This window comes from Calypte anna, chromosome 3 (assembly GCF_003957555.1).
Source record: "Calypte anna isolate BGI_N300 chromosome 3, bCalAnn1_v1.p, whole genome shotgun sequence".
In the NCBI taxonomy this organism is placed as follows: Eukaryota; Metazoa; Chordata; class Aves; order Apodiformes; family Trochilidae; genus Calypte; species Calypte anna.
In genome coordinates, this window is record NC_044246.1 from 111,706,640 (window position 1) to 111,728,860 (window position 22,221).

General features: G+C 42.8%; 1 protein-coding gene across 1 annotated transcript in view; it reads right to left on the reverse strand.

The window, feature by feature from the left end:
• Nucleotides 1-22,221, reverse strand: part of PKHD1 (PKHD1 ciliary IPT domain containing fibrocystin/polyductin) — a 272,533-nt gene that overhangs the window by 193,612 nt on the left and 56,700 nt on the right. Inside the window, exons 34-35 of the mRNA XM_030448416.1 lie at nt 18,341-18,554; nt 13,163-13,313 (exon numbers count right to left, since the gene is read on the reverse strand). Coding sequence (XP_030304276.1) covers nt 13,163-13,313; nt 18,341-18,554 — 365 coding nt within the window. The remainder of the gene's footprint in view (nt 1-13,162; nt 13,314-18,340; nt 18,555-22,221) is intronic.

Genomic DNA, 22,221 nt, shown 5'->3' on the forward strand with positions numbered 1-22,221 from the left:
ATGTCATGCATTAAGTATCATCTACCCGGGCACTGAGAGCTGGAGCTGGCAAAATGCTAGTGGGAATCTGAGAATTAAGTGGCATTTAGAAAACTGGGAACACCAGTGCTCTGTCCCTGATGCCAGGGGTGCCAATGTAATCACAAAAAGTCCAGCTAAAAAAAAGTCCTCTGACCCTACTGGGTAAGGCACTGTACAAAGACAGGAGAATATTTATAGTGCTGGGCTCCCCAGTTCAAGAGAGACAGGGAAATACTGAAGAGAGTCCAGAGAGGAACAAAAATGACTGGGATATTGGAGCATCTCCCTTATGAGGAAAGGCTGAGAGAGCTGGGACTCTTTAGCCTGGAGAAGGCTGAGGGGAGACCCTGTTAACATCTCCAAGTATCTAAAGGGGGAGTGCAAGGAAGATGGAGCCAGAATCTCCTCAGTAGTTCCCAGGGACAGGACCAGGGACAACAGGCACAAACTGGAACATAGGAAGTTCCATTTAAACATAAGAAAAAAATTCTTTACTCTCAGGGTGTCAAGGCACTAGCCCAGGCTGCCCAGGGAGGTTGTGGAGTCCCCATCTCTGGAGATATTCAAACCCCACCTGGATGTGTTCCTGTGTGAGGTGCTCCAGGGGATCCTGCTTTAGTGGGAGAGTTGGATGGGATGATCTCCAGAGGTCCCTTCCAGCTCTGATAATTCTGTGATTGCTGATGCAACACACCCTCTAAGTGAGGACACGCCTGCAGCAGATCATACCTTTTAATACATTTATTTTATAGAACAAAAACTAGATCGGATTCTCAATGGCACGGTGCTTTCATCTATTGAATTTTAGGGAGCTTTTTTTTCAGTAGTTTGAGCTCACAGTGACACCCCATGGGCAGTAGCAGCAGGGGTGCAGTTACAAAAGCCAGAAAGCAGCTGAAGAGAATTTAGAGATCTTTGCACTGAGCTGCTGTGCCCTGAATGACTGAAACCCCTGCTGTAGAGCAGCAGCACAGACGTGATAGGACAGTAACCACTCTTGTCATCTCCAGGGCTTTCAACCCAAACCTCCTTTTAATCAGACAACAAACTGAAAGTGGCGTGAGAGGGACCCACCCGAGTGCTGTGCTGCCCTCTGAACTGAGAGGCCTTTGAGCTGAAAGCACAAACTGCTGCTGTCTGAGCTATGAAGCCATCTCTCTGTCCTGCAGGGCTGTAACAGCTCTTTGTTGGGAAAGCAGATCCCCTCAAATAATGGGCACTCCACAGCTTTTACTCTCTGCTTTCACGCACACACACACTCACTTGTCTGCCTGTTAAGTGTCTGGCAGGACATAAAATCCAGAATTCCTTTCCCAAGCACTTCCCAAAGGCAGATCTGCTCCCGCTCTGTTCTGCCCTGGTGAGGCCACATCTGGAATATTGGGTCCAGTTCTGGGCCCCTCGGTTCCAGAAGGACAGGGAACTGCTGGGGAGAGTCCAGCACAGAGCAAGCAAGAGGATGAAGAGAGTGGAACATCTCCTGGTGAGGAAAGGCTGAGGGAGCTGGGGCTCTGCAGCTTGAGGGAGACTGAGGAGCAACCCCATTAATGTTTATAAATATGGAAAGGGAGAGAGCCAGGAGATGGTGCCAGGCTCTTCTCTGTGATGCCCAATGATAGGACAAGAGGCAAGGGATATTAACTTGAGCATAGGAGGTTCCATACAAACACGAGGAGAAATTTTTTGACTGTGAGAGTGAGGGAGCCCTGGCCCCGGCTGCCCAGGGAGGTTGTGGAGTCTCTTTCTTTGGAAACATTCAAACCCCACCTGGATCTGTCCCTTTGTGACCTCCTGTAGGTGACCCTGCTCTAGCAGGGGGGTTGAACTCAATGATCTTTTGAGGTCCCTTCCAACCCCAAACTTTCTGTGGTTTTGGGGAGAGATGGGCACTATACTAGAATCATAGAATCATCAAGTATTTCAGGTTGGAAGGGACCTTTCCTTTAAAGTATAACCTTTCCTTCCTATTCAACCCCCCTGCAGTGAGCAGGGACATCTTCAACTAGATTAGGGTGCTCAGAGACCCATCCAACCTGACCTGGAATGGGGCATCTCTGGGCAACCTGGGTGTTAAAAAAAAAAATAATTAATACCTAGTCTAAAGCTCTCTAAGTTTCATCACCCCTTGTCCCATCACTACAGGTCCTACTAGAAGATCTCTCTCCATCTTTCTTATAGACCCCCCCCTAAGTATTGAAAAGATGTTCTAAGGTCTCCCTAGAGCCTTTCTTCAGGCTGAATAACCCCAAGTGTAAGTGATCTGTCCAAACCCAAAAAGAGCTACCCACTGCTAGCTACCACCACCTGGAGAAACTTATCCAAAGTTTTTCCTCCACCCTACCTGCCTAAAAGTCCCTCAGGTACATAGCAATCTATCAACCAACCTCTCCCAAGAGCTAAAAGTGACCACTGGCTTAAGGCCATGCATGTGAGCAGTGACTGGAGTTCTTCCTGAGTGGGAAATCTTAATTTCTGCAGCACTGGGTAGGAAATTTTTACCTCTAGTGGCTCCATCCCTTTCCCTGTGCTGACCCCAGCAGGGCTCCCTGAAAGGTGCTGCAGAGCAACAACTTTTGCACCAATTCATTGAGCACAGAGGGGTTTAAGACAATGAGGAGATAAGTTGCAGGAACAGGGAAAAACAGGCAGTGAGACCTTAGCTGAGTTTTCTCTGCATGTAACACTGAATTGTCTCACACCTCTGCCCAGCTTGGTGGAGTTCAGTCTGGACACCTCCAGCCCTTCCTGCCTTGCAGGGCTTGATGATGAAAAAAGGGGAAAAGCTCACCATGGAAAGAAAAACCTGTATCTTCCACTCAAAGACAGGTTAAGACAGGAGAAAAGAAAAAAAAAAAAAAGAAATCCATAAACAAAAAAACAAAAAAAGGGCAAAAAATGAGAATGAAAGAGTAAAAGAGCAAGGTACTGCATGTGAAAGAGGGAGAACTCTAATCCCTAAAGTGGGTAAAGCTGAGTCTGACCCTTGTTCAGGCTCACAGACCCAAAGAAGATGTGTGAAAGCAGGAAAATAAACCAATAAGCAAAGCAGCAATCCCTTTCCTCAATTTGATGCTAGGAAGTCAAATTTACCGAGCTCCACGCAAAGTGTCTTTGGCTAAACTCAGCCCTAACGAGCTCTGACATCTGAAAATTAACTGAATATGAGCTAACAGCTCCCAGCCCTGCACCACCCATGGAGTTAACTGGGAATATTTTGTTAGAGCCGTGGAAGGGCTAAACCGGTGTTTTATTGAGCAGACGCAGCGATCGCGGGGAAGTGTTTATAACATCCACTTCAGCTGATGCTTCCCTGCCCCTGGGATGTCTGCTTTTCTTCACAGGGACCACAGAGCACTCAGTCCCCTCTGCTCCTTCCCCTTGCTGTCAAAATTATTTGCTGTTTTTTTTACGAGGTAGCTTCACGATCCCTTAATGAAGTCCTTTGCTCTGCAGCTATTCCAACCAGGAAAGGTTGGAAGTGAGGAGCACTTAGAGAGCTGCCAGTCAGGGGAAGGTACCCAGCATTTAACACCAAGTTGTTAAGTCAGGCCATCACCCAGTTATTACAGATTTATCATGAAAACAGCTTGGTTTTACTGACAATCACATCAAATTAACCCTTTCCTTATAAGACAGAAGGAAGGCTCTGGTAGATGAGTTGTGGCACAGGGCTGGAGCATGTTGGGTTTTACCCCTTTTTTTTTCTTGAGTTTTTTACCCCTTTTACCCCTGTTTTTCTTGAGTTTTTAATAAACACTCTCTGAACTGAAATAGTAATAGTAATATATAGTAATACAGTAATTCATTTGTCCACTGACAGTACACTTAATTCACATTGTTTAGGCTCTGAAAAAAATGCTTGCAATAAACACAACAGTAACAAAACAAGAAAAAAACCTTTTAAAAAACCCAACAAAACCCATACCACTCCTTCATACTCTATTCCTTACTCCAAATTCTGTATGCACAAGAAATCATGCTACAAGACAATCAAAATTCCATCACTACCATTAGCTTACTACAAGACCAAACTACCTGGAGAGGGACTTTTGACAAGGGCAAGAAGTGAGAGGATGAGTAGGAATGGTTTCAGTCCAGAAGAGGGGAGATTTAGGTGAGATATTAGGAAGAAATTCTATCTTGAGAGGGTAGTGAAGTGCTTGGAACAGGTTTCCCAGAGAAGCTGTGGCTGCCCCATCCCTGGCAGTGTCTCAGCCCAGGTTGGATGGGGCTTGGAGCACCCTGGGCTGGGGGAGGTGTCCCTGCCCATGCAAGGGGTTGGATCTTGATGATCTTTAAGGTCCCTTTCAACCACAACTAGCCTGGGATTTTGGGTTCTTGTTATCCTCAGGATTTATCTGCTTTTTCTTCTGAATGAAAAAAATAATTAAAAAAACCCCAAAAAAACAACTCAGCAGTCACACACATACACACACACTATCCAAGCTTCTTCTTACTTCTTGCAGATTGGATGGGAAGTTTGATCCTACACTCACATCTGGAGGCCAGGCTGGGTACCAAACACAGCTCTTGAGAGATACATCCCTGAAGAAGTGATGCAAGCCAGCACCCACCTCACACCAAATGCCAGAAGTGGCATAAGAGTGCATCACAGATACTCTGCAAACTGGCAGGAAATGTTGTAGAGACAGAAGATGGTGGGATTGGAAAAAAAAATACACAAAACAAACCAACAAACCCAAGAGGGGGTACAAAGTGGGGGGGGGGGGGGGAGATACCTACAGTTCAGCCCTTGATTTTTGATCTGAAAGCACGACAGGAAAGTGTTAAACTTTAAAGCTAAAAGCAAGAATTAAAAAAAAAAGCACACCAGAAGCACATCTCCTAAATTTCCCATTGTAGCCCAAGGCTGATCCCATTAAAAAGGAAAAAAAAAAAAAAAAAAAAAAAAGAATGAGAAGAAGAAAGACAAAAAAAAAAAAGAAAAACAGAAAGAAAGAGAAGCAATTTTGCTTATCCTTTTCTCACACACCTAGCAGCCACTTTTAAAATTTATTTATTTATTTGCCTCTACCTTTCAGAGCAAGGCCCTTATTTTTTTCATTTAGTCCAAGAGATTATCCTCCTGGAATGACCTTTTTTTTTTTTTTTCCCCTTTCTCTCTCTCCCTCTCCCCCTCTCCTTCTTCCTCCCCCCTACTCCTGGCTGCCTCCAGGCCATTGCCCTCATGCCAGTAACTAGATAACACACTCTATCAGAGATTTTTTTTTTAAAAAATCATTGCAAAGGCACTAGGGCTGATAGTGGCATCAATCCTAGCCTGACACGGGCTCGGGTCAACCATTTATCTCTTCACATTGCCTGTGGTTACTGTGGAGGCCATCTTGGTTCTCTACATCTTAACAACCTTGCAGATGGTACCTCTCTCTCCTCTGATAGCATCCGTGCACCAAGACTGGCTTTGTGCTTTTAGTTTTATGAGATTATTCTGGGCTCCTCCACTGCTTTTCCATGGGGCTTGCAAATCCTGATTGGTCTCATCGTGTTCCTCAGTCTTCTGAAAAGCACTGTATGACTGAGCTAGCAGGTCAAGAAATAGGGAACATGGAGATGAAAGGATGCCTTGCTGGGCTGTTAGAAGTGCATATATACATGAAAATTACACACAAAATACTTTAAAATAATTTCATTTAATCCTACTCCTACTGTCCCATCTGCTGTGACATGGTTAAGGTTTTAGGGATGTGGTTTAGTGGCGGCTTTGGCAGCACACTGGGATAATGGTTGGACTTGATGATCTCACAGGTCTTTTCCAACCAAAACAAATCCGTGGTTATTTTTGGCTATTTGACACTTCCAGGAGCCCTACTCAAAGCTCAAGAGAGCATAATGTCAGGTGCTATCAGGAATAAGAAGCTCTAGTCAAATGAAACTCTTCTCCAGGCTCTGTGAGATGTGATTTGCCCCTGTGCTCAGCCCTGGTGAGACCACACCTCGAGTTCTGTGTCCAGTTCTGGGCCCCCCAGTTCAGGAAGGATATCGAGGTCCTGGAGCAGGTCCAAAGGAGGGCAACCAGGCTGGTGAAGGGATTCGAGCACAGATCCTATAAGGAGAGGCTGAGGGAGCTGGGGGTGTTCAGCCTGGAGAAGAGAAGGCTCAGGGGAGACCTCATCGCTCTCTACAACTCCCTGAAAGGAGGTTGGAGCCAGGGAGGGGTTGGGCTCTTTTCCCAGGCAACTCTCAGCAAGACAAGAGGGCAGGGTCTCAAATTGTGCCAGGGGAGGTTTAGGTTGGATATTAGAAAGAATTTCTTTACAGAGAGGGTGATCAGACATTGGAATGGGCTGCCCACTGAACTGGTGAATTCTCCATCCCTGGAGATATTTCAAAAGAGACTGGATGTGGCACTCAGTGCCATGGTCTAGCAAGTGCAACAGTGGTTCAAGGGTTGGACTTGATGATCTCTGAGGTCCCTTCCAACCCAGCCAATTCTATGATTCTATGATCACTATGGCCAAAAAAAAAAAAAAAGAGGATTTGGGGTTTTACAGTATCTAAAGGGACACACAGGAATTAAATGTCATATTTATTATAATTCTCCCTCAAGCTGAGAAGAGGGGAAGTACAAACAACCTTCATATCAAGGTGGAATTGCTTGTTGCTTCCCCTATAAACTCATCTACATCAGGGTAAGGAGGATGAGGAGGAGATATTGCTCTGAAGCACCCTCTAGCATCCATAATAAGCTGACAAAAGGTTCCAAAGAGGAGGAAGCAGAGAGCTGACGGCCCCATCTCTTCTGGAACATGGTGCCAGGGCTCATCCCATTGAAACCAAGATGAATCCATCCTCACAGGCAGCACATTTCCTCCATACCCTTCTTAAGCAGCCTCAGCTTGGTGCAGTGGTTTTACTCAGCCCTTACAACAAAGGGGAGCACTGGAGAAGGCAGAGAGAGCTTTGCCCTTTCTGGTCCTGTTTGGTGCTCCAAGGAAAGGGAAGAATAGGAGAAGGGCAGGTGGAGGTGGACAACCAAAGGACACCAAAGGGACAGAGCAGTGGAATGAGAGGTTGTTGCCAGGGCTGCACTGAGCTCAGAAGGCAAAGGGAAGAAAGCTTGGAAGACAACACCCAACCTTCTCTTTTAGGTCACTGAATTTTTTTTATATATTTTTTTTATTTAATTAGATACTTGTAAACATATCATACCACAAAATAGAAGCCTACAGATGTCCATAAGGCAACTGTGAGCCCTTCACCCTCAAAAATGCCCCATCAAACAACCACACATGAGGTTGGCAGGAAAATGAGAGTGACAGAGCTATGTAAACCACACAGAGCCTCCTCTGGGAGGGGAGAGTCACCTCCTGGCACTTCCAACCCTCACAGGCAGACAACATGGTCAAGATTTTTGGCATCAATTCTGAAAAATAAAGTACCAACTCTTCATGTCCAGGGTGCTCTGTGCTTCCAGAGAGCCTTTTATGCTCCCTACAAAGCTGCTTAGGATCTGTCACCTGTATAAAGCATCAAATATCTCCAGCAGGCAAAATTGTCTTAACTTCTTCCCTCCAAATACCATGGCATCTGGGGAGCCAGTAAATGGGAAAAATAAGAAAAGAAATAAAATGATTTTTTTAAAAATTAAAAAAAAAAGGAGAGAAAGGACTGATTCTGAGATCTGCAGAGGATTCAAAGGGATTTGGAGAGCTACTCCTGATAACATTAAGTGGAAGATGAACATTGGGGGTCTCCAAGGTGACTGTGCATATCTACAGACTTTCTGGGATTTTTTCCTTCCCCTTTTTTTTTTTTTTTTTGGCTGAGAATTGAGCAAAGCAGTTATCCCCATATCAGTCACCAAGCTAAGAATTCACAGATCCTCAGTACTCTAAGCTACTTCTTAAGTCTCAAGATCTTCCCTTAATGCCCTATTTAAAAACAAACTAAAGGCAGCACAGCATACCCAGGCAGAGCCATAATCCAGGATGGCTTTTTTTTTTTTTTATCTAGTAAGTTATTTTTTATTAGCCTTCTCCTCCTTAATAGGCACCCCTGGAGGGTTGGGTTGTAGAGAATTTGCTAGTGTACCAGTTCAGCTTCCCTATGATTGACTTCATATCCGTGGCATCTGCCCTCCAATGAACATTTTATCACCCATCTGGGCCAGAAGAGGAGGGGGAGATGGGGAACCACTGCTCCAACAGCATGCTTGCACGATGATTAGGTCTGGTCCAGTGATCTGGAATAATAATCTGAAGGCTCACTAAGCATAATGGCTTCAGAAACATCCAAGCCTGGTCAAACCTTCCCATGAGCATCCTTAATACATGTGTTATGGGGGTGTTGTGCAGGTCTCATCAGTGTCAGAGTAGCTGACACCTCATTATGCAGCCAAAGGTGGAAGTGGACAGGTACTGGAGTGAGGATTAGAACTTTTCTTTTCTTTTTTATTATTTAATTCATGTCTTCCCATTATCCAGTGCATCGTGCAACTGTCGACTAATTAAGTCCTGTGGGATATACAATCAGTGCTGAACTTTTTTTTCCCTTCTTTTTCCCCCACCTCTCATTTCAGCAGGCTAAATTGCATTATATACTGATATAAAAAATAATTCTGTAACTCTTCCTTGGATAATAATGAAGCAAATTTAAACCACTAATGATACTGATTGCAACAGAGGGGCAAAAAGCTTGCTGCTTACTTTCCATGACCTAATTAAGTCATATGGGGGCAAACACCTCAAACAAAAACTGAAGTAAGGGCATAAATCAGTTTCTAAAGAAAGCCATAAAAGCTCTTCTCTTGGGACACCATCCAGACCCCAGGAAAAGGACAAGCTGGTGAACTCAAATCTCATAAAATCTGCTATGCAACTCACAGATCTCCAGCCAGCAACTTTAAAAAGTCCCAGAAATTTCAGGATTCAGAGCTGAACCCAGCTGGTTAGAGCCAGGCAAGCAGCAACTTAGAGGCCAGATTTCAAGGGACAAAACACAAGTGAAGGATAGAATCATAGAATTGGCTGGGTTGGAAGGGACCTCATAGATCATCGAGTCCAACCCTTGAACCACCGTTGCGGTTGCTAGACCATGGCACTGAGTGCCACATCCAGTCTCTTTGGAAATATCTCCAGACACGGAGAATCCACTACTTCCCTGGGCAGCCCATTCCAATGCCTGATCACCCTCTCCAGGAAGAAATTCTTTCTAATATCCAACCTAAACCTCCCCTGGCACAATTTGAGACCCTGCCCTCTTGTCTTGCTGAGAGTTGCCTGGGAAAAGAGCCCAACCCCTCCCTGGCTCCAACCTCCTTTCAGGGAGTTGTAGAGAGCGATGAGGTCTCCCCTGAGCCTCCTCTTCTTCAGGCTGAACAAGCCCAGCTCCCTCAGCCTCTCCTCATAGGGTCTGTGCTCGAGTCCCTTCACCAGCCTGGTTGCCCTCCTTTGGACCTGCTCCAGGATCTCAATATCTTTCCTGAACTGAGGAATTTTTCACCTCCCAGAAAATACAAGTATTCCCCTGGCTGAGCATCCTGCCCAAAAGTTTTCAAAGGGGTTCAACCTAGACCATAAATTGCAGTGACTGATTCCAAGGAGCAGCAAGTGCAGCATGAAGAGGAAAGGTTTATTTTCAAAAAGTAACCTTCTCATTTTTCACAATAGCTTCAGCTCCATTCTCAAGCAAAGCTTTGTTGAAGTCAGAGGTGGAAGAGCTTTCTTCCCAGAAGAATTAAGCTGAGCTATCTCATGCAGATCATCAAAAAAAAAAATAAGATGTCTAAAGCTAAGCTCTCAGTTTTCATTAAAAAAGATCTTCATGGCTATTTATCCGGGGGGAAAGGAATTAAAGAAATAGGAGGAAGGAAATACACCCGTGAGGAGTTTGTATCTAGGTACAATGATCTTCTCATATTTGGAGTTTCTGTGAATCCAAGACAGGAATTTCAAAGGTTAACCCCCTCATTAGCTCACTGAGAAAGAAAACTTGTGGTGTTTGCTGATCTCTTCAGATAATTTTGGTGTCCCTGGTTTACACATTCACTTGGAATTCCAACAGGTTGTGGAGGAACACCCTGGGAATGGATATAATATGCTTTGGATGGCACCAGGAAAATGAAGGAATGGGTCTGGCAATGTGTTGTCATTCAAAACCCAAAGTCATGGCTAAGGTCTGATTCCTGGATGAGTTACAACAGGCATTTAATGCAATTCTTAGTGAAGCTGCCAGACAGATCCAGGGTGAATTCACAGTGGGATAGGGTTCTGTAGAGCCAGACAAGAGAAAAATGGAATATGTCCAGAGCAAGGCTCTTGTTGGTCAAAGGCAGCTCAAGCTGATGGACGTGTGTCTGATGTTCACTGGACACCAGGATCCTTACACCTGAATTCCTCTTCAGTGTCACTGTGTGGCTGGAAGCTATTGGTACCAGGGCTGCTAAATCCATCATAGAAAGATGGACCTGGAAGAGATCACCACCACCTCCTGGGACTCTGGTTCCCTGCTACTGGGGATATTTGGTCATTTGGCTTCTCTCATGTTTCCCCCATGCTCCTTTCCAGGGATCTCTGGAGCCTTCTGTCTGGCATTGTCCCACCAGGAGATTGCTGCAAAACTTTGTCACATTCACAGTCTGCATTTGCCTTATTTTCAACCTCCCAAACCCCAATTAATCATATTAATATTTTTCTTTAATAACTTTCAGAATTATGGACAGATCCTATAAAGACTGAAGAATATAAGGACTTTACCCTAAAGCTTATATCCTTATATCCCTTAGACTCAAGTCCCTAGAACCAAAGCTTTGAAGGATTGGGATTTGGCTGAACTGAGGTTCTTCCCTCTTCTTGCCAATGCCTCCTCCATCCTCTTGATAACACAAACCTCTGCCAACCTTTCCTCAGTGCCTTTTTTTACTTCCAATGCCATCCTGAAGTTTTTCCTGCTCCTCACCACCTCTTCCCCAACCCTCCCACCAAGCCCTAAGACACCAGCTTGCCCGAGCATCACTCAGCTGGCAGAAGAATAAGCAGAAAACCAAACACTAAATAATGTAACTACTCTGAGAACAGCTACAATCAGATCCTTTTTTTTTTTCACCAAGTGCTTTGAGATCCTTGCACGAGAGTGCAGTAGAAGTGCCAGATGTTAATGGAAAGAGATGCAGTCCCATTACTTGTACACAGAGTTGTGCTGCCTGCTAATAGCACCATTATCCTAAGGCACGTGGTGCTATTAATGCATTACACTGCTTGGTGCTGAACCTGGGGACCATTATTTCCACTGGAAAGGTAAGGCCAGTTCCCATGACATGATTTAAACCTCTACACTGAAGCATGAGTACGCTGCACCAGGTCGTAAATCTTAAAGGGATGCTGTCAGCTAGAAAGGGACCAAAATTGAAACCATTTATCTGAACTCCCCACCCATCCAGTTCAGCTCACCCAGGCCAGGTTTGGGAAGAGGGATAAAATGATTCCAAATGCCCTCTGGTTTCATTAAGCAGCAGTAAATCCCAGGTTTCCTCCTGCTCTCCCTGAAAGAATTCATTGATTCAGAACACACAGGACTTCCCTTATTTTCCCCACTCTGAGCAGAAAAAAACACAACAGGGACAAACCTTACTACTTCTTCCTATTTTTCCTCCTACCTGAGCCAAAAAGACAACCTGCATCACCTCATCACTGAGACTGGAGCACTTTTGAGCTCTTCAGATCAAGGCCAAGAGCAGGTAATAGTTTCTTCACATGACAGCCCCAGCTTTAGGGTTGTAGAGATGCCCTTATCACGTTCAGAAAGGAAAATAAGAATTAAAAGAGATGTTACCATTTGATCTGATACTCAGCTGAACACTTCCCTGGCCTCCTGCAGTTGCCAACTAGAAAATTTGGGGGGCTTGGTTTTCTTCTTAGCTGGGCAGGTTTCTGGCAGCATAATTAGCAAGGCTGACTAGAAAAAAATTTCTAAGGAAAAGCCTAAGTGTGACATTCCTTCACAGACCAAGGACAGGCTTAAAACAAGAGAATGGAAGAAAGCAATTGTATTTTAGGATACTCAACAGCAGTAGTAACATACTACAAAGAATATTTGAATATTGAGAGACTTTTGGCTTATTGAAAGGTCTAGAATCTGCCACACCAAAATAACTCATCCAGAACACTGCAGCTACTTCTAGGGTGGTAGAAATCTCATGGATGATAGCAGTTAGAAATTACCCCAATAGGTTTAATATGACTCCTGACCAAACAAACCAGTTTCCTAGGTCTCAACCATGCTAAGAAGTCTGTATGATAATTTGATTAAACCAAACAAAGTTGTTCTGGTAAGTCAGGCATTAAACTCTTCCCACCTGCACTGTCCTGGGTGTGCTGGGTCTCCACTCCTCCTCAGGAGCTGCTGGTTACAGAATGATGTTTAATGCTCACCAAATATCCAGCCCTTTGAATTTCTTCTCATGGGTGGCACAAGCCAGTACTTCAGCTCAACAACCCCAAAAACTCTACAACACCCCAGGGACTCTTAAAGGATGTTTTAGGCTTGCAGTGAGCAGATCTGGATACAGGTATAGGTGATACAGGCTTGCAATGACAGGATTTAGATCCCTGTATTAGGTACAGAGCCTTACAGTGATGTTAGTTCATAGTTTTTTGTTAAATAAAAATCACTTTGCAGATGACTTTTTTTTCATGCTATCCCCACACGTAAAACTGGGAAGATTCTCCCATTTTCCTTCAGATCCGGATGAGAAACAAAGATATAACCAGAGCTACACAAATGCTGAATGTTGTCTCTGCCAGAGAGCTCAAACTCCACCTCATGGCTTCTTACTTCTACTCAAATAACAGAAAATAACACTTTTAAAACAGACCTTGAATTTTTTATAAAAAAAAAAAAAAAGAAAGAAGAGCCTCAAAAAACATATGCATTGCCCAGAAAATATAAGGTAAAGCTCATTTATGTCTCATAAAATCCATGATTAACCAGAGCTTACCATTAATTCAGCTGCACTGCATTAGAACTGCTATTCAAAGTTGGAAAGCATTTAATATTATATATTGCTGCTGTTCAGCCTAAATTGTTTCTTTTTTTTTTTTCTTCGCCCCCTTTAAATGTACACAATATTACAAATTTAATTTTAAGCAGTTTGAATCAGTCTGTAAAAAAGATTTGATTATACCTGAGTGTTCTGGCCCCAGTTTTTCCATATCTCAGTAATCTTGGCGGTAATTGGCTGATTAGCTCCCTCACACTCCATCTCTGCCTCAGTTTCCATGGCAATGTTACAGGAGCTATTATAGATGAGAACTTCATCTCTTTCCACTTTAGGGCTGAAACGAGAAGGGAGGTTAAATGGGGTGTCATCAATCTTAATGAAATGCAATTATTTTTACTCTTATTAATCATTGCAAGCCATTAGCTTGTGGCAACTCCTGGCCACCATTTGTCAAACTTTGCAAATTTCTGTAATTTTGTTTCCATTCTTTTATTGTTTATTTGTGGGTTTTTTTTTCCCCCCCCCCCTTTATCTGCACACACTCAGGATGAAAATCCATGCAGTAAATATCTCTCAGTGATGCCTTCTTACTTCCCCAAACTGTTACAAAGAGGAGCAAATGCCACCCCAGGACCAAAAGCTAAGTGCAGACAACAGCTCAGGAATCAGCAGTGTGGAGATCAAAGATGGAGAATTACTCCTACAAGGAGTAGGATTTGTTCCTGTGTCCCCCCTCCTCCCCATCTTACTCACACTTAGCAATAGGGCATGAATAACTTGCAGCTCCCTTAGGGCCAGGGGGGGAAAATTGGAAAACCCACACAACTGGCTAACTGGTCCCTAATTCCAACTGTGAAAAAATGAGCTCATTTAGGGGTTCCAATTCCTGCTACCCAGCTGATTGCAATGATGCTTTGTTGCTAGCACTGGAACATTAACTTAGTAAATTAATTAAACTTACTTAACAGCCCAGCCTAAGCAGATTCGATATATGTGCCAGTTGTACTCCCAGACATTTGCTCCAAAACCTCTCCTTCCACTGGGGGAAGAAATAATAGAAAAGGTGGTGGGCAAGAAATATTTTTTCCTGGCTCTTGCTGCTGGCAGCTCCTGACTTCAGTAGCATTTTGCTACAGGGAGTTATAGGACCCAACCAACCTCCAAATGAGGGGAAAACTTCCCAATTTACTTCTTGCAGGCTTGGGATCAAGCCAGGATAATGCTACTTATCATTCCTTCCCTGGCCATTCCTCCTCTTCCCTTCTCTCACCACCTCACCATCAGACACGTGCCTGCAACTTGGGGGAAGGAGATTGGAAAGTTAGAACAACACCAACTCAGAAATTATCTGACTTTTTTTGGGTTCCCTAAGAAAGGGCAGAGTTTACAAAACAGAGGAGCAGCTGGGTAGGTTTTCAGAGGTCTTCAGGTTCCTGACAGCCCCATCTAAAAGGATTTTCTAAAGTGCTGAAGTTAGGAGACCTCGGTTCTACCGAAAGACACCCAAATGGAAAGACAACATCCAGAGCAGAGCCAGGAGGGTGGTGATCAGGATGATTTGGTGAAGGGGCTGGAGGTGTCTCTTATAAGGACCTGCTGAGAGAACTTGGGAGTTCTGGGAGAGGACTGGGAGAGAACTTGGAGAGAACTTGGAGAGAAGGAGGCTAAGGAGAAACCTTCTTGCTCTCAATAATTAACTGAAAGGATGGTGTAGTGAGGTGGGTACAGGTTGCTTCTCCCAGGTAACTCACAATAGAAGAGGAACTGGCCTCAAATTGAGCCACGGAAGGTTTAGATTGCCTAGCAGGGACAATTTCTTCACTAAAAGGGTTGTCAAGCCCTAGCCCAGGGCAACAGTGGCATCACCACCCTTGGAGGCATTGAAAAGCCCTGGAGATGTGGTGCTGAGGGACCTTGTTTAGAGGTGGCCTTGGCAGGGCTGGGTTAAAGGTTGGACTTGATGATCTTAAAGGTCTTTTCCAACCCAAACTATTCTGTGATTCTATGAAACTGAGCTTTTCAAACCATGCTGGACCTGGCAGCCCACTGTACAAGGAGATTCTCTAACAGTGCATTTCGGGGTTATGAGTTTTGTTCTCATTTGTCATGGTTAAAGTCTTAAAGGAGGCAGCCATGTCAGACACTACAAAGAAAGAAAGCCTTCTACAAGTAGCTGAACCTTTTTAACAGTGAATTTTTATTTCTATATTTAAATAAACCTTTCCCTCCATTGTATCAATAACCAAAAGCCAACCATAGGGAACCACACTGACTTTTGACACCAACACTTTGAGAACTGCTCTTGTCCTGTACAATAATTCAATGGTCTGGGCCATCTCTCAAGGCTGCACACTACTTATTTTAATTCTAGAGTTAAAAATCTGCATCTTTTAAATATCCAACTGGTTTATGAGCAGAAGAGAGGTGTTGCTGGCTAGATCCATGCCATGGACCCAATTTTTCAGGCACTTAAGTGGATACAAAGAGCACTGAGTGGTTGCTCACATCTTTTTACTAAGTTTTGCTCATAGGCAACAAACCAATTCCTCTTGTCCTCTGGTAACTTCATCCACTGGAAAACCACTAAAAAATTGCAGTGTTTAAAGGTAATGTTAGAAAAAGAGGGAATTCAGGAACCTCTCTTGGTAGCAGTGATGTTAATGGCAAGACTTGCTCCTCTTCTAAGAAATGTGCATTTGCTACTATGTGTTTACTAAGTACAGGCTATGCTAGAAACTAGATTAACAAGAGCTTTACTCAAACCAATATAAATCTAGTGAGAAAAGAGACATTTCATGTGGTGTTAAGCCAGAAATTATTTCAGTAGTTTTGTCCCCATCCTGAGACAAATGTCTTCACTGCTGAACATTTTCTCAGATTTCAAATCCATGATTTTTTTTTATTATTAGATACTGCAATTAATTACAGCAATCCATGAGTATTATTTCAGGAATTCTCAAAATAGTCCTTTTCTAGTTTGAATATTTTAACTTTATTTTAACTTTATAACACTTTGCTAGAAATTCTGGTAGTATTTTGAAAATTAAACTTAAACTTAAAATTAAGCATTTTTCTGAACCAAAATTTGAAAAAATGTTTTCAAAAGCTTTGAAAATAGTTAATTTGGGGACTTTAAGGTCTTCTTTCCATTACATCTCCCCAGATTTTTCAGATCAGAAATGCACCTGAAATCAGTCAATCTTCTCTACCCCTCCTCTCCTTCAACAAGACCCAGTTTAGAAATAGATTCACCATTAAAACCATAACACAAAAAAACAAAAAACCCAAAAAAATTAAAAAAAAAAATTAAAACTACACCAAAAAATCCACAAAAAAAAACCTGGAAAACTCCTGAGCAACCCAAGTTTTAATTTTTAACTACTAGAGAATCATGAGAGCTTCTCATGACAATAAAAAAGAGGTTGAGGAAGTTGGAAGAATGGGAAAATAATCAGTAAGAAAAAGTGGAATTATTTGACTCAGAAATATCTTCCTGAGAGGATTCCTGCAGGAATAATAAACCCCTTCTCTGGGACATTCCAAATCAAATTGGACAAAAACACAGTGAAAAACAAGAAGGAGCAGTCAGCAAATAAGATGCAGGACTTTTGTCTTCACAGTAGCAGCTCCAAAGTAGGAAAAGAAGCAAGAAGAAAAAACATAATGACACAACTACACTCATTGCTGATGTACTTTTACCAGTGAAGAGCTGAGCACAGTTTTGATACCCAGGGAACAAGAAGACAAAAAAAAAAGAGATGGATATTGGGGTGCCCTGTTGCTCTCAAGCTGGTTGTTTATTTTGGTTGGGGTTACACTGATGTGAGCAAAAGAAAAGAAAAATTCAGTTCAAATTCAAGTCTCCTGAAGCTTCTTGTTTTGAAACAAGTCATCTTGGGAGGAACAGAAGTGAAAAAATTAGTTTAATTTCAAGTTTCTTTTTTTTTCTTGCCTATAAGTCTCCCTGCCTCACCTCCCCCAACAAAACTGTCCCTATCCCATCTCCTAGGATGCTGTAGGACATTACTGATTCACAGTGTGACTTTGGACAAGGCTGGCCAGCTATCTGCTGCCTGACCTGCAGGTTTCCTGGCAAACAACAGAATAGGGCAGAACCTGCCTTCCTCTCCCCCTCAACAGGAAAATAATTTCTGATTAACAGAGTTTTTCTCAAAACTGACAAGAATTTCATAATTCATAAAACATCCATCTTTTTTAAAAAAAAAAGCTAGGTCCATTTAAACAGAGCTCAAAAGCTAGTGGGGAGGAAATGCCAGACTAGAAAGCAGATGCTGTAACCTCTTCTTCAAAAAAAAAATAATTAAAAAAAAAATCAACAAAAACCTCAACCCACTTTTTTTTTTTTTTTTTTTTTAAGCAAAACAGCAATAAATAAAAAAAACCAGTGCAACTCATGCCTTGCTGGTTTTGTTTAGTGTATCCTAGTTGGTTTTCTTCTCTCAATACAGGACATCTGGATCTCCCCTCTGGGGAATCACAACACCAGCTGTGCCATAAGGACCCAATAGGGACAACCACCAAACCTCTGCACCCCCACTACAATACCTGGACTGGAGCATCAGGCACCAGCCAGGAACAGTTTCACCATGTCTAGCAAATCAAGAGCAATGCTGGAATGACATTCCCATTTTCCATTTCTTTCATGTCTTTTGGAAAGTATTGTTCACCTCTTTATTCCTGAATTCAGGCCTCCCTCCTCCTCCTGGAAGTAGAAGCTGTGCAGGTATAAACCCCCCCACACCTCCATGAAAGGCAAAAGTACCAATTTATGCTCATGGGTGACTTGGCCTTGGATTTGCAAAGCCTGAGTAAATATTGCACAGACTGCTGAATTTTCTCTGTGACTTTTTACATATGAAACTGCTTGGAGAGAGGAAGGGGTAAAAAAGAAAAAAAAAAAAAGAAAAAAGGAAGAAAGAAAGAAAAAAAAAACTTCTGCTTTTCATAATGCCTAATCTTTTTCCCCATTGGCATCCACCAGATGTTGCTTTGGATCAGAAGATAAATATTAAAACCTAAGAAGGAACAAAGCAGGCTGTTTACGAGATGGATTTTCTGATGTCTCTCAAACACTTTGAAAAGCTGGGAGGGAAGGAGGGGGGGGGACTCGAGATGCTTTGATAGACCCAAGGAACAGATTTCACAACCCAGCAGAGCTCTCTAGTGGTCTGAAGGTTAAATTGCTCTCTTGGCATCATCCTAAGAAGTAGAAATTCTCCTTCAAGTCCAGCATTTGGCAGGAACCAATCCTGCAAAAGGTAGGGATGGGGGGGGGGAGGGTTCTGGGGGATGTTGGTCAGGGATGGACCCATTCAGCAGTTGGAAGGAGGCAGCACCAACCTGGCAAAGAGTCCAGCAAAATGTCTCTGGGGGGGTTTCGTGTCCCTCCAATGCCCCTGGGCTGGGCTGTCCTCACAGACATAGAGGTAAGACACAGATTCTCTCTGCTGGTAGGAACCCACTGTGACTTGGACATCACATTCAATAAAGGTGGCTCTGTCTTCTTGGCAGTCGACAGAAGGATGTGTCAGGCCACAGAGAACAGCCAGAGATGCTGCAAAGACAAGAGGAGGGAAAAAAAAATAACCCAAAGCAGCCTACACACCACTGCCATTAACCAGATCTTTAGCAATTGACCCTTGTCAATGTAGATTCCTGATGTGCACATCCCAAGCTGCTTTTTGGGGCACACTTTTTTGTTGGGGAAACAGTTCAGAAATATCCAGGTTGTGAGCAATCCTGACTTACTTCAATTTAGGCCACATTGGGTTAATGGTTATTGAGGCCTAGTTAGAGGCTTTCTGAGAATGAGCTACTGGGAAAGAGATAACTTAATTGGCAACAGAAGAGGAAAATAATTATGTGAGAAGATGGTTCCATGAGAATGTTTTGTGCAATTGGAATACAAAGCCACCTGCATGATAAGATGGTGTAAACAAGGCTTCTCTATGTAAGTGAGTGCAAGTTGTTAATAAACGATTTCATACAATCATATTGGTGTGCACATGGAATCCTTAAGCCTCCACAGACTGTTTTCCCACAGTTTTTGAGGATGAAGAGTTCTCCAAGCAACCCCTTCAGCCCTTATTGCTTTTTGCAAGCATACAAAGTCCTTTGTGCAGCCAGCATCAGTCTGGACCTGATCAAATTGCTCCATCCAGGTGATTAAACAACAGCAAGGACATCCTTCTGGGGAAGATGGACCATGGAGTAATGCACAAACTTTTTTCTTACCAGGGAGATATGACAATGTAAGGGCTATCACAGCTTTGAAATCCAGAAATAAATTTATTTAAAGCTTTGCCACAGCTTGGAGGGCTACCAGGGAACTCAGGGAGCTCTGTCACTAAGTGTGACTTGGTCTGAGCTTGGCTACACGGACAAGGTAGGAAAATAACAGCAGCAGCTGCTTTGAGGTATATTTAAGGAATAAGTGGTGTGAGCAGAAATTAGGTTCTTCTTTTAAACCCAGACAAAAATGCTTTTAAAAAATTGGGAACTGTCACTGAAGTTCAGATCAGTTGAAATGTTTGTTTTTAATAATTTAGGGAGGAAAAAAAAAAAAAAAAAAAAAGAATCCTTTAAACATTAAGCCATGCCAGAGATCAAAACTGTTCTCTCAAGACCCTGAGCATGTGAAGACTTTTTGAGAATTTTCAATAATCCTGAACTAATAAAACAGTTGTAATGAACTCCTGACAAGTGTGGACTGTGGTAACCAAGAGTGTTTCTCAGTATTAGAAGTGCAATCAATGGGAACTTAACAAAAGAGGGTTTCTGTTTGTTTGTTTGCTTTCTAAAATTCCAGTTAGTTCAAAAGATATCTTGCTTCCTGGGAAAGTGTCATTGCCAATGAATGTCTGGGTTCCCAAGCTATTCTGAAAATGGTTTTTGAAATGGTAAAAATATGAAAATTCTGTACTTCCTATCTGAAAAGATTAAGCACTTTTTTACTAAAAATGACTATTTCATATGGAGTATTTTTGAAAAGTTTATAGCTGTTTAAAGTTTGCAGTTTTTTTTTTTTTTTTTTAATATTAAAACCCAGCATTTCATTCACTCTGAACTTCAGAGACAGAGTTCACAATCTTTTTGTATTTTTCTTCTCTGGATTTAGAATAAGAAAAACGTCACCCACATCTTCACACATTTTGCAATATGCTTAATCCCTTCCCCATCTTATCCAGTGACAATTCTCTTGTTCTTCATCCATTCAAACACAACCAAACACAATCTCTGCCTCAAAGACCTAGATATAAGCATGAAAGAGATAAGTAGTAGACAGAGAATCCTAAAGAAATGATGGCACCATGAATATATTTTGATTTTCTTGTCCAGAAATTATGTTTAGAACCACCTGAAGTGTCTTACATTTCCCACAGGAGCCTTGTGTCTAGAGAAAAGAGAGGGAGAGGAGAGGAAGAAGGGAGGAAGAGGGGAGGAAGAGGAGAGGAAGAGGAAGAGGAAGAGGAAGAGGAGAGGAGAGGAGAGGAGAGGAGAGGAGAGGAGAGGAGAGGAGAGGAGAGGAGAGGAGAGGAGAGGAGAGGAGAAGGAGAGGAGAGGAGAGGAGAGGAGAGGAGAGGAGAGGAGAGGAAGAGGAGAGGAGAGGAGAGGAGAGGAGAGGAGAGAGAAGAGAAGAGAAGAGAAGAGAAGAGAAGAGAAGAGAAGAGAAGAAAGAGAAGAGAAGAGAAGAGAAGAGAAGAAAGAGAAGAGGAAAGAGAAGAGAAGAGAAGAGGAAGAGAAGAGAAGAGAAGAGAAGAGAAGAGAAGAAAGAGAAGAGAGAAGAAGAGAAGAGAAGAGAAGAGAAGAGAAGAGAAGAGAAGAGAAGAAGAAAAGAGAAGAGAAGAAGAGAAGAGAAGAGAAGAGAAGAGAAGAGAAGAGAAGAGAAGAGAAGAGAAGAGAAGAGAAGAGAAGAGAAGAGAAGAGAAGAGAAGAGAAGACAAATCTTTTTCTGTTGGAAAGAACCTACCACAGTCATCCAGTCCAACCTCCTGACCACTTCAGGTCTGACCAAAACTTAAAGCATATTATTAAGGGCATTGTCCAAATGCTTCCTAAACACTGAGAAGCGTGGGGTGTTGACTACTTTTCTCATGTCTGATCACCCTCCAAAGTTGGATGGCGAAAGGCAGATTAAATTCACATTCCACGGTTAAAAAAATAGAAAAACAAAACCAACCAGACTGCTGAGCTCATCAAAAGAGGCTTGGCTTTGCTTTTGTGGTTTTGAGAAGACCATGGCAGACCTTTGCTTTCCAGGTAGAAAAGCAACTGCACCCTATTTCAACATGAATGTTAGAAATGACCCACAGAATCTCAGGATATGAGTATTTTCCCCATTACCATGCTGCTGTCAAAGAAATGGCCTGGCTAATGCAGGTGACCAGAAGATGTTTCCTACACAGCCCTTGAACCTCAGCAGAACAGCAGCTTTGGATACCTTATGTGGAAATCAGGCATTTCTGGTGTGCTCCAGTGCCTTCATTTCAGTTTTATGAGGTCTGTAGGAGCACAAGGCCTTTGCATCCTGCCAACTGCTGAAATAAATTTTAACTCAAACAAGGCAAACAAAAGCTTTGATTTATAAAATTTGAACATGGGTGCAAAGAGTTGTAAGGAGATCAGTGGAAGCCAAGTCCAAGAAAACCCTGCTTAATCTACAAACCCCAGAATCAAACCTTTTTACCTCTCAAGTAATAGGAAGGAGGGATTTTGTCTCCTGTTCATCTGATGGAGATGCCACTCCTTGAGATCGCCAATTCTTATTCCTCCTTTGGGAATCCCTGAGGTCCTCCTTTTTCTGTACTCCCAGATTTAATACTTTTCTCAGTTAGGAGAAGCTCTTGGTCTTTCCTCCCTCTTCTTTTGACCATCCAACACAAATATCTCTCTGCATTATTGATCCATCATCTTTTGCCACAACAGTAACATAAAATATCAGCTGAAGATGACAACACACGTAGTAGTTCCTAAAAGGATAATCTCTCCATTCTGGGACAAAATTCTACTCCCTGCTCAATTAGTTACTGTTCAGAATGAAGTTTCTTTATGCTTTATCTTCTCTATAAAAATAAAACCTGCTAACCACATGTAATACAATCCCAGGAAGGCATTCATCCTGTTGTGGCTTTTAAGGTCAGACTCAACGGCAGCCAAATCTCTGCATGCTGACAATGGGTTGGGGACCACCTGCCTCCCAACCCTGTCTTTGAAGGATGCTC